The sequence below is a fragment of the Pezoporus flaviventris genome, unplaced genomic scaffold (genome assembly GCF_033815535.1).
Source record: "Pezoporus flaviventris isolate CSIRO_AGI_PZ_B2104156 unplaced genomic scaffold, CSIRO_AGI_Pfla_v1 ptg000047l, whole genome shotgun sequence".
Taxonomy (NCBI): Eukaryota; Metazoa; Chordata; class Aves; order Psittaciformes; family Psittacidae; genus Pezoporus; species Pezoporus flaviventris.
This window is the reverse complement of record NW_026892595.1, coordinates 15,572,446-15,584,819: the sequence shown is the minus strand read 5'-3', so window position 1 is coordinate 15,584,819 and position 12,374 is coordinate 15,572,446. Positions and strand designations below refer to the sequence as shown.

Genomic DNA, 12,374 nt, shown 5'->3' with positions numbered 1-12,374 from the left:
TATTAGGAACAAGTTCTTTACTACAAGTGTGATGAGGCACTGGAACAGGTTGCCCAGAGAAGCTGTAAATGCCTTATCACTGAAAGTGTTCAAGGCCAAGTTGGACGGGGCTTTGAGTAACCTGGTCTAGTGGAAGGTGTCCCTGCCCATGGCAGGGCAGTTGGAACTGGATGATCTTTAAGGTCTCTACCAACCCAAACTGTTCTGTGATTACGCTATTGATGTAATTTCTAAAATCAGAAAATAAGGACCCATAAGGCAAAAAAATCCTTTTACCAAGGCCATGAAGGATAGAGAGTGGTACAAAATGTGCAGAACATACTAAGCATACAGAGAGGGCTTTTTCCTTTGGAGTGCTCTTAGACCTGCACAGCGTACAGGAATTAAGGAGCTCAGTGCTTTGCATTAACAGGCCCCGGAAAGATTAAATAATTGCAAGCGAGAATAGTAATTACTCTGACTTGCATGTCTACATACTTCACAGATGTGGAAAGGATGAGAGAGAACAAAGACCACACCATGCAGAAATGGTGAAAATACTGAGTGACCATTTTCTACCTTGGAGGCATCTTTCCTTCTGTCCCCATTCTGCATTTGTATAAATATTAGGTATCCATAGCTGACAAAATCCATAGTCTGGGATGGAGAAAATAAAAGCACATCTAACACAATGCTTGTATACAAATTAGATTTAATGGAGTGCATACTGTGGATTTATTTCCTGATGTTCTTCTATGGTAATGAACCCACATCCCCCAACACACTTGGAAGCCAAACAGAAAAATGAAACCAGTAAATTTCTTGGCTGCCATCTACTGTTCAAAACTTTCCTGTATCACACAGAAGAATAAAATCCAGACCAGACCAAAGAGCATGCACTGACATCTCCAGGTTTTCTCCTTCTCTTCACTATTCTTGGATAAAAACAATGTCTTTGGACTGCTGTTAAAAAACACTGTATTTTTGTAACTGTATTCCATGTGTATACCCACCTTTTAATAGGTACCAAGAATGAGAAACTTAAAAACTTGTAAACTTAATAACACACTGATTTAGGGAAGAAAATTGTAGTGGTTTTAGTATTTCAGTGAAAAACTGTATTTGTTAAAGAAGATGTACTAATTCACTAAGAGCACAAGAGAGTGATTGCACTATGCAGTAGTAAGACAGCATTAGGACAGAGACTGAAAAGCAATGTGAAAGAAAGTCACCTGCCTTCCCTTTTCTCAAGGCTTTGTGCTTCTATCAGGGTATGCCCTACAATATATTTGTTTCTCTATCTCATCTCTCTGATTTTGAGAGATGCCTAAATCTGTTTGTCCTTTTCAACTCCTCTGCCACATCTTGTGTCTCTTTGCTGCCCCAATGGAGCCACTAATGGTCCTGCAGATCTGACAAATAAGAAAGGCTGGAATGACAAGAAAATCTTTACATTCACCTATAAAATAACTTGGAAATTAGGTTTAAATGGCATAGGATTCCAGGTTGTTACAGTTTATGACAAAAGATGACGGGATTATCATCTGCAGCAAAGAGAACCAGGAGTTTCGTGAGAGGCCTGCAAGGACAGAAACATCTGAAATTGTATTCCTGGGTCAATTCTGTCACTCACTTCCAGACTTTAGTCATAAGGTTATAAATGGTAAGACTCATCCTAGTATACTGGGCCAATTAAGTGCTTCATCTGAAAGCAGCTAGTAACCAGCTCTTTACCATCTAGTCCAAGCCCATTCACAGCAGGTCCAACAAGTTTATGCTGCTCTGGCCCTGTCTAGTCAGGTTTTGAACAGGATAGAGATGTCAAGCCTCTCTGGACAACCCATTCCAGTATTTCACCACCCCAACAATCAGCATATCTCCTACTGATTTGCCTGTTTAGAATGTTTAAAAACCAGCATTTCTAAGATCCCCACTCAAAAGTTAACAAGACTAAATAATTACATACATACGCATAGATGCATAACAAAGCTGACCATGTACTTCTGGTTTCTAGGGAACAAACTGCTCCCTCTTACAGTAAGGTATCAGACGGTGAAAACAGCTTTTCAAGAATGGTTGCAGAATGACAACTTCAAGTATAATGCACATTAAAAATTGAACCTTTGTAGAAAAGTACTAGCAGATAACCTAGGAGTAAATTCAACTTTCACAAAGTCTTTACTCTTTAGCTTCCTTTAGTATTCCTCAAAGTTCAGACTGGTCTGTGGAAAAGTAGTACTCACTGGAAATCAGCCTATCTGAAAGGTACGATACTCAGTGGCTGAAGAATGCAAGCAGGCCAGGGCTCATACTGTAATAAGCAGGAGAAAATGCAAAAGAAAGCAAAGAAATTAAACAAATGAAAAAAAAAAAACAAAAAACCATGAGCACAATAAAAAGTAAGCAGCCAGAAATACTGCACTATGGTTTGTGCACTGCGTACCAGGTCTTTTTGATGCTTGTTGGCAGGGATGCAATTATCTGTGTCCTGTATTTCCAGGAAGAGAACTTGGTTGAACTTGGTACTTCAACCTACCTGGTTTGAAATGGGGTAAAGAGTGAACTCCAGGCCATGTATCTTCATTTGGTGTTCCAAGTACCTTTGCACAAAAAGAGAAAAAAAAAAAAGACTTACATTGCTTTAATGGAAAAGACGTCACAAGACATAGCATCGCAGAAAGCCAATCCTCACTATAAACTCAACGTACATTACAATCTAAACATTAAATAAGCTTAATTATTGGGGGGAGGGTGGGAGGAAGAAGGTACAAAAAGTTACATTATTACCATGATTTCAATGTACCTGTTGAGTCAGTAAAGCATGTAACAGTGCTGTGTTCCTCTCAGGTTGCCTATTTAAGCATTACATGTTAAAGCTACTTTCCACCAACAAGCGTTAAGCTACCTGCATATCTCAGAGTGCTGGTGTCACAGAGGCTAGATATTTGAGCTCAGAAATAATTTCAGTCGCCGTAAATTTAAATATAATGAACAGATATCTAATATCTGATTTGCACAGATGGTGAAGCAGGTGACCAAGAGCATGGCACGATCAAGAATGAACAGCAAACAGTTGTCACTTTAAGTGGACGTAGTATACATAAAATAGTAAATTCTTAGTAAATACCTTATTTATTGACTCATGCATTATACTTTATTTCTATTCACTCCAATTGTCCTCCTTCTCGTAATACAAGTCAGATTAATTTTTAGCAGGAAAGTATTTAATGCTTCTCACATACATCTTATATCCTCTGCTCATATGAAAAGTTCACATTTGTGCCTTTGGCACAAGTAATAAGTATATTGAGAGAACTGCTGTAATTAGTTCTCCCAAACCTAGTTTTCCTTCATAAGACATAACTGTCAATGCTTTCTTTAAGTGGAGCCAAGAGGAACACCTGAATTAGCACTTCTAGAAGTGCATTTCTGAATGAGTTGTAGAATTCGGTATTTCACTGCTGGGATCTCTCTTGTTACAAATTTACATACAATTTCTAACAGAAATGAAAATGCTAGAGACTGTTTCAGTTATTTTCATTTGTTACAAGATCAGGCCCTGAAATAAAAGGCTGACATCCTCAAGTAAAAGCATCTCACACCAGTCTGCTGCTTGTTTTGCATTGCCATAAATGTACAAAACCCTTCGCCAGCTCTGCCGCTACCTGCACTGCCGATCTTGTGAATAAATCTTTTGGACCTGCTTATCTGTGATATTCTGTAGTCACATCAGCACAACACAAGCATGAAGTTAATGTGAAAATCTTTCGTCCAAGTATGTGAAGGTTTGTGACACTTCAGGGCAAGCTACAAGTCATCAACTCAAATCACTTAGAGCTGAAGAATCTTTCTTTTATTGTGTCTGCTACAATATACATATGCATTAAGAGCATTAAAGGAAGGACTGTAGAATACTTGTTGCATTTCTTCAGCTATGTAAACATTTGTTCAAGGTTAAAAAAAAAAGCAAGACAGGGAAGCCAAAACACAAAAATTTCTCTTCAATTCTACCAAAACTTTGTTAAAAAAATTAGATACGGGTTTAAAACTTGAGGCAAAAGTAAAGTGACCTCTTGAACAGATACAATTCTTACCTACAAGGTGGGCTTTATGACTGTAGAGCCTCAAATTTGTTATGCAGTTTACAATAATAACATATTTCTAACCTAATATTATTAATGCAAAGATCATTACTGGGACACCAGTAATGAGTGGTATCCCCCAGGGGTCGGTGTTGGGACCGGTCTTGTTCAACATCTTTGTCGCTGACATGGACAGTAGGATTGAGTGCGCCCTCAGCAAGTTTGCCAATGACACCAAGCTGTGTGGTTCGGCTGATACACTGGAGGGAAGGAATGTCATCCAGAGGGACCTTGACACGCTTGTGAGGTGGGCTGATGCCAGCCTCATGAAGTTTAACCATGCCAAGTGCAAGGTCCTGCACCTGGGTCGGAGCAATTCCAGGCACAGCTACAGGTTGGGCAGAGAAGAGATTCAGAGCAGCCCTGCGAAGGAGGACTTGGGGGTGTTGGTTGATGAGAAACTGAACATGAGCCAGCTTCAGTGTGTGCTTGCAGCCCAGAAAGGCAACTGTATCCTGGGCTGTATCAAAAGGAGCTCGACCAGCAGGTCAACGGAGGTGATCCTGCCCCTCTACCCTGCTCTTGTGAGACCTCCCCTGGAGTATTGTGTGCAGTTCTGGTGTCCTCAACATAAAAAGGACATGGAACTGTTGGAACAAGTCCAGAGGAGGGCCATGAGGATGATCAGGGGACTGGAGCACCTCCTGTATGAAGACAGGCTGAGAAAGTTGGGGCTGTTCAGCCTGGAGAAGAGAAGGCTGTGTGGAGACCTCATAGCAGCCTTCCAGTATCTGAAGGGGGCCTATAGGGATGCTGGGGATGGACTTTTCATTAGGGAGTGTAGTGACAGGACAAGGGGTAATGTGTTCAAACTTAAACAGGGGAAGTTTAGACTGGATATAAGGAGGAAGTTCTTTACTGTTAGGTTGGTGAGGCACTGGAATGGGTTGCCCAGGGAGGTTTTGAATGCTCCATCCCTGGCAGTGTTCAAGGCCAGGTTGGCCGAAGCCTTGGGTGAGATGGTTTAGTGTGAGGTGTCCCTGCCCACGGCAGGGGGGTTGGAACTAGATGATCTTAAGGTCCTTTCCAACACTAACTATTCTATGATTCTATCATTTTTCTCCATTATCAAGTACAATAGACAAATAGCCTGATTTAGATGTAGAATGACCAGTAGGAGGTGAAAGCAGAGCACCAAGGTGTCAGAGAAATAAAGATGTCAGCTCAGTGCAATTAGACAGTACGTATCCATGTGGTTATTTGGATATGCAAGTTGACAGATTTTATTTGTAAATATGATTTGAAGTTCATTGCTTTCAGCTTTGCTGAAATATGTCTAAATTGGCATTTGAATAAGATAAAACTAGACCTGCAACACTGATTCATCGTAACACCAGTATTCATTTTATTATTGCTATTAGGGAGAGCACAATTCTCTCATTAACAAAAGGAGAAGTTAGGAGACGCTGTTGACACCGTCACTAAATCTATTTGCAAATAACTTTCACTTAGCTTGTGCAATAATCAAGCTCCTGGTGCCAAGCACGTCCTAGACCACCAGAGGGAGCCCGCGGATTAAAAACAGAGATTCTTGCCTCCTGAGTTTAAACAGAAATACGGTCCTCAGTTTTGCAAACCTTACTAGCAAACCAAAGGAATATTCTTTCATGAAACGTTATGAATATAAGAAAATTAGTCACATCCTTCTAAATGTATGTTCTTCATGGTCTCTTATTTCAGATGAGACATAGGTAGGTAAGGCATAGATTAATAGTAAAACCAGCAAATGAAATCTGGTACTTCAGTGCAAGGGAGAATATTTCTCAGACCAACTTAATGTAGAACTCAGAGCTAAGAAATTGATTATTCTGGTTTTCAAAGTAGCATCAGGCCCAGTAACAGAGGAGCTGAGAGGAGAATACTTTTGAAATTATTCTTATGTGACTCACAATTACTTGTTTTACTAGTTTTCCAATCCACTTCTTTAGTAATACTCTAGCACATCTGCCGCTACAGTGTAGAGCCAGCTACAAACAAGTTCTGCGCACTGGAGTACTCAAACCACCAACAGTATTTATAACTTCTGTCCCAAGGGCAGCCGTCACGCTAAAAACAACTACGGTTTTCTACCCTCTTAATTCCTACCATTTTTAAGGCAGGGGCACTTGGTAGTTCAGACAAGGATCCAGACACTGTATTATAATGCATTGTACAAATACGCTAAAAATCATCCTTCTTCCACATGATTTTTAACATGTACATCCCAGAAATTCACAATATGTGACTATCAATCAACAAACACAGAAGAGAGGCAGCAGTGAAACAACTGTGGGTTTGGGTAAGATTAAACAGTCACTGGCCACAGATATGTCAACATAAATACATTTGTAAGCATCACTTTGCAAGGGATGCTTCTAAGTAGTAATCAATCCCATTTTGATGGGGTGGGATTAAACAACACAAAGCGATGAGTTTTGACACTCGCTATAAACAAAGCAAAGTGGAGTTAACATGCAACACCACAGTGGAGAAGGACCTGCCTTGTTTTGTGGCTTACAAAAGAGAATTAAGAGACCAACATGGAAAAGGAAAGTGGAGAAGGAAGGGAGAACCCAACAGTCACCTGGTTTTGCTTCAAACCACTGTCCCTTGGCTGTTAGGACTGATTATCCAAACCAAACCAGCAGTTAGCATCAAAATGATTATATGAAAGAGCTGGTAGTAGCAAACCCCTGGTGCCCAGCCAGCGCTGGAAAGCAAGTCTAAGCTTACAGCCATCAGTGGAAGATACTGGAGACACAGCAGCCTGGGACAACGTAACAACAGGAGCTGCTACCTAAAAGGTGACCTCCTCGCCCTGACTACTCTTTCATAGTCCACCACTTATTTCTAAACCCAACCATGCCACCAGGAGTTCTGTCTCTTCTACATTTCAACACTTATTCTTTCCATTTCATATCCCAAAACCATGAAAATAACCGTTGCTTTCACAGCAATCAAGCCCCAACTTAATATTGGAAATAAGCTTTTATTTACTATTAAGAATTATTTGGGGGGAAAAAAAAAAAGAAAAAAGAAAGAAAAAAAGGCTAACTTGCTCGCTTTCTCTGCTGATAATCTGCTTCTCAGTGAGGTAAACATTCAACTTGCATGGGCTGAGATCCTATGTTCTAAATCTAATTATTAAGAATAATCTAAAATTCTCAAATTCGGAATGGGCTTAATGTTTTCTAGGGACCAAGAGAGCTATGGTTTCTGTGAAGAAAACTCCAAAACCTACAGGGGTTTTGCTGTTTCACACTATATAGAACACTCTGGGCTCTTTTATCCCCTAACAAATGAGACAAAATGACCTCTTTATTTAAAACTTGCTGTTCAAAATCAGGATCAGTTTCTAATCTAATTTCTAAGGTTAGAAATCTATTTATACAAAAATAACAGATTTACAACTTATCAGGGTACTGAGGGCTGAATACCCTTAGTGCCAGTTGACATTGTTCAGGTTTGTCAGAAAGTTATGAAAACAGAACCTGCTGCTCAAATCTCCAAGAGTGATATAGAAAGATTTCCCAGGAAACAACACAAATGCATTAAGGTCTATTGCATTGCCTTGATTTTTTAATATAAGAAAAAAGTTGTTTGCATTTTGCATCTGATTTTACAAAGACTCATCATTCCCTTAATTAACCTGCTCCCTGGTGTGCAAGGGAATCATTATTTTATGGTGAGCATTGTGCTACCCTACCAACACAATTAGTTATGTTGGCCGGTATTCTGCTTTGAATGCAAAAACATTCCCTATTACTGCCATGTGATAGAGTCATTTTGGGTAACAATTTGTCCAGAGAAGTCATCTGAATCTCTTATGAGATGAGCAGCAATGCAAATCTTTCCCACCAGCATTTTCCCAAGTGCTGGCATAATTGATAAAGAACAAGCATTTCTGTATGCACTACCACTTCCCAATACACAAAGTTGTGTATTACTGAAATAATGCTTTAACCCTGTTAGATCTGATGAGCCTCAAGAAAGACAATGGCTTGGATTTCAGCAAGACAGAGGAAATGCATCCTGTGGTATTATTCAGGGCTTTGTAACAAGAGAGCAGAATGAAAAACAAGATCAGCATGCAAATGAGCTGCCTTTCCTTAGACAATATTTATGGAAATCAGGCTAAGCAATTTGCTGATTTGTCATTTTTTTTTCACTTTAGGTCAACTTGATGAACAAAGTTTAGTCAAAAAAATGTCAGGAGAGCGAAATAAAAAGAGGAAAAATATTGCAGAGCCATTTCCAAATCAGAAATCTCTTTCTGTTGAGTGAGATTTGGCAGCTTTAGTTATTCTATTTTTCAACAAAAAAAAATCTGTTATAATCTTCCAAAACATATATATATCCAATGAAGCTTTCAACTTAGTTAAAAACCTAGGAGTTATTTTCCTTTTCATTAGAAGAAAGTACACTACTGCTTTGGATATGACTCTTGAGCTGCAGTGAGTTCCAGGGTTTCACTATGGTAGTTCCATCACTCCCAGAGTCACCTCTGAATATGGAATTTCCCATCTGGTCTGGATGAGAAGCTCTCTTGCAGTCTGTTCTGGTGTTAAGCCATTTGCCCAGATGATCCACCTACTGCCACATTCCCCTCACAAGGAATCACTCTTAGGTAAATCTTAACCACATCTTTCACGATCAGGGAAAGTGTTGCATTGCCACCTGAGAGTGTCAGTGAGCACAAAGTACATGTAGTAGTGAAGACCAAAGGAGGAACTTTGTCCTTCAGCTTAGCATCTGGTCGTTGTACAAAAGGTTAAAAAAATATTCAGCAACTCTTTGTGTATTATGCATGCTGACTCAGAGTCTGCTGACTGACAGCTACAGCAAGGCTTCCTTCAGCTCTCTGCTGGGCACGATGGATGACAGCTAAGTGTCAAATTTAATATCCAAAAGACAGAGACAGGAATGGAAATGCCTCGATACCAGTCACTTCTTCACATCAGCGGCTTAGCAGTTCAGTTTCCATAAGAAACAATAAATCTTAAGTTTGTGTAATGCACTTATGCATCTGTTAGATTGAGGCTGAACACATGTTAACTTTGGGAAGATTGTGGATATTCCAAGATTCCCAGCTGCAATGGAAAAGTCACCTCATTTTTCACTAAATAAACAATGTCTATCAGCTAAGATGGCAACAATATATTTATTTGCATTCATGAAAAATAAAGGCCATATGTCTATTCATTGTGAGATTAAAATATTGAAGCCTTACTTCATTAAATGAATGGCAAAATTACATATACTTCCTAAACCAGGCATCCACACCAAGTCAAAGTTAAAACAATTGAATTGAAAGTGTGTGATCAAGGCAGTCTCCTCCCGTATGGAAAACACTAATGACCTTGGTCAAAGCCTGGAAACAGCATTCTGTAAAAAAAATATTCTTCTTACATAGGGAACTCCATATTTTTTTCAGTCAAGTGTCATCAAAACATCCCTTCATTATTCCCACACAGGTAAGAAAGAAAATATCAGTGGAAGAGAGATGCAACATATTAAGATTACAGAAAATGTAACTTGCATGATTCCTCTTCAGAAGTGTTAAAGAAGAGCCCATAATTCTTGACAGATAAAAATCAGACTTTCAAATTCTTATTCTTGATTTTATGTATAAAACAGGTTGTAGTTTTTGCTTCCTTATGTCCCTGTAAATGCTATCAAAGTCATTAAAAAAACTTGCATGATACATGGCAAAAAGAAAAAGAAATTCAGCAACCACCATGTTATATGCACAATGGTAATGTGTAGTGGAACATGCCGAATGTGATCTGCATTCATTCAGGACATTAAATCAGAATTACGGATTTAACAGAAAACAAAGCTCTTTAGGAAACAAGCTGGCTGAAGTATTTCTTTTGCAAGTTATTTTGTGAATGATCTAATCACTGTCTTAACAAAAAATAAGGTATTAAATTCTTTCAAGAGCTCTAAGAAGTACCTGTTACACAGACAATGAATACAGAACACAAGAGTAACGAAAGAAAGCAAAGGCACCTCCTCACCAACCCCATAAGCTTATTTCTGCTGCATATAAAGTGATGCTATTTCTTGGAAAAATGTAAGTTACTGATGTTTATTCTCTAAGCTGAACAAAGAAGCAGGAAGAACAGAATGAGGCTCACCTACAATAAAATGTTGACTCTTTCAGGCATCAAATGGAATATTGTCATTCCATTATATGTGGGTAATAAAACCACTCGCTTTGAGCAGAAAGAGTGATTTATGATGAAGGTGGCTTCAAAAACGTTTAGGTTATGTGCCAGTATGGATGAAGGAACCAAAACATGAAATTACTATCAACATTCCCACAAAATTGCAACACACATTAATTAAAAAAAAAAAATCAAAATTGAGTTCAACTACTATGTGCACTTTAGCTCTGTCAAAGATGAAAAATGAGGTACTTGAAACAGTTAAAGACCCAACTGTTCTTAACGTCCTTTCTCCATAGATGCAAAATATAAAGAAGTCTTGCCAGGAAACCTTTCAAATATGTGATTTTTCCATTTTGTGTGTAATAAATGATATTTGAGTGGCTGCCAACATTAAAAAGTTAAATTTATCCCACCAGTGTTTCCACACTGGTTGTGGCACAAGTAAACAGACTCCTCATTCTCTTCATACCTATGGTAATGGCAGCTACCTTTTTAAGGGACCCTGGCAGAGACACCACTGCAACTGTGCTAACATGAGGAAGACGACGGGGACTGGAGGCTTCATAAACATGCTTGTCCGCTTTCACAGAGCCAGGCTCTACCTACTCTCTCTGCACAAGCTGGGTGCGACAGCTGGGAGGAGGAAGAGAAGAAGGAACAGAGCAGGCATCACCACAGACCTGGCACTGCAGATCATCAGGACAGGATTAAATTAAATCCCCAGCCTTACAACAAAGCACTACTGATGTTTGATACGCCACTGTCCTTAACTGCTCAGTCAAGGGAGAGTTTTGTTTATTTCAAAAAGGACCTACTGAATATATACTACACTTTGAGTGACAGGAACATCTCTGTCAGTGAGATATCTTAGAAACTAACTATGTCCATAACCCAATGTAAACTGGAGAGAAAGCAAACCCAGAGTAATTTAACCTGAATTTTGCAATGAGAAAAAAGCAAGTGTGAGACAACTTGTACTGGGCTGTAGCATCCTCTTCCTACAGGTAATCAGCACATCTCATCAGAATGCCTTATTTTAGTAACTTACAACTTTCATAAAATTTCACACGGTGGAAGAAACTGGGTTTTGTTTGTTTTTTATTTGGTGGTTCTTATAAAAACATTTCTGTGAATGAGCCAAAGCTAAAAGCACCAAGAAAGCAGGATTTGGCAAATCCCCCCAAGAGGGGCCTATTGCTGTAGAGACAGAATTCAAAATTAGCAACAAAAGGAGAAAAAGGCAAATTCCTGAGATACTGCACTTTCCCTCAAACCAGTGCAAGCATGCAGCAATTTAGCTAAATTACAAGCTAATTAAAAAGCGCAGTACATGCTAAAAGGAGACTTTATCTCCAAAGTAAAGAGTGCTCCTCTGTGAGGAATGCTCCTTGCTGAAGCAGCGGAACGGAGAACCCTTCAGCTTTCCCAGCCACTAAGTACTAAGCCACAGTACTAGGAGTCTCCTTCCATTATCAAATGATCTCATCATTCATATTGCTAAACTAGATTCAGTGTCTCTGATATGTGCTTTGGAGCTGCAGAAACTATAAGACACCTCAACAGGATGAAACCAATCCTTAGCAAGAAGAGAAGAGAATTTGAAAGCTTTTGTTGACCTTGAAGCTGTGGATCAGGAAAAGGCTGGGAAGAAAACTCATGCAGAAGACTACATGTGACCTCAACAGGTTTTTCTCCTCTTCCTCCAAGGAGGCAAGTTTACTTCTCTGGCATATCTAGAGCTTGTGAGCTCTCAAATAATGTTACAAAGAGGGAAAGATTCCCCCAAGGAAAATCTTAGTGTTAATACAAGTGAAAGACCAGCTGCTGCTGCTTTCTGTACTGGAAGGTCTCTTCCTTATTATTTGGGAACAAACAGAATCGTTTTCTTCACTGCAAAGGAGAAGGAAGACAGCAATTTTCTGTCAGAAGGACCTCCTAACTCACGAGTCATGCTTGTTTACATACCCTTTAAAATCTGCTCTGATTTACTCTGTACAAAAAGGTATATACTCTGCATTTCAGATTTCCTACCCTGTTTGTGTTGTAAAGCCTTTGGAATAACCCATCCAAGCAGATAGTCCCCTCCTAAATATGCTCTTTA

At 39.3% G+C, this 12,374-nt stretch overlaps 1 protein-coding gene across 5 annotated transcripts in view; it reads right to left on the bottom strand.

Moving 5' to 3' along the window:
- CDK14 (cyclin dependent kinase 14) overlaps positions 1 to 12,374 on the bottom strand; it is a 319,714-nt gene that overhangs the window by 102,094 nt on the left and 205,246 nt on the right. For all 5 annotated transcript variants that reach the window (XM_061468433.1, XM_061468436.1, XM_061468437.1 and 2 more), the window contains one exon: positions 2,516 to 2,579. In XM_061468433.1, coding sequence (XP_061324417.1) covers positions 2,516 to 2,579 — 64 coding nt within the window. The remainder of the gene's footprint in view (positions 1 to 2,515; positions 2,580 to 12,374) is intronic.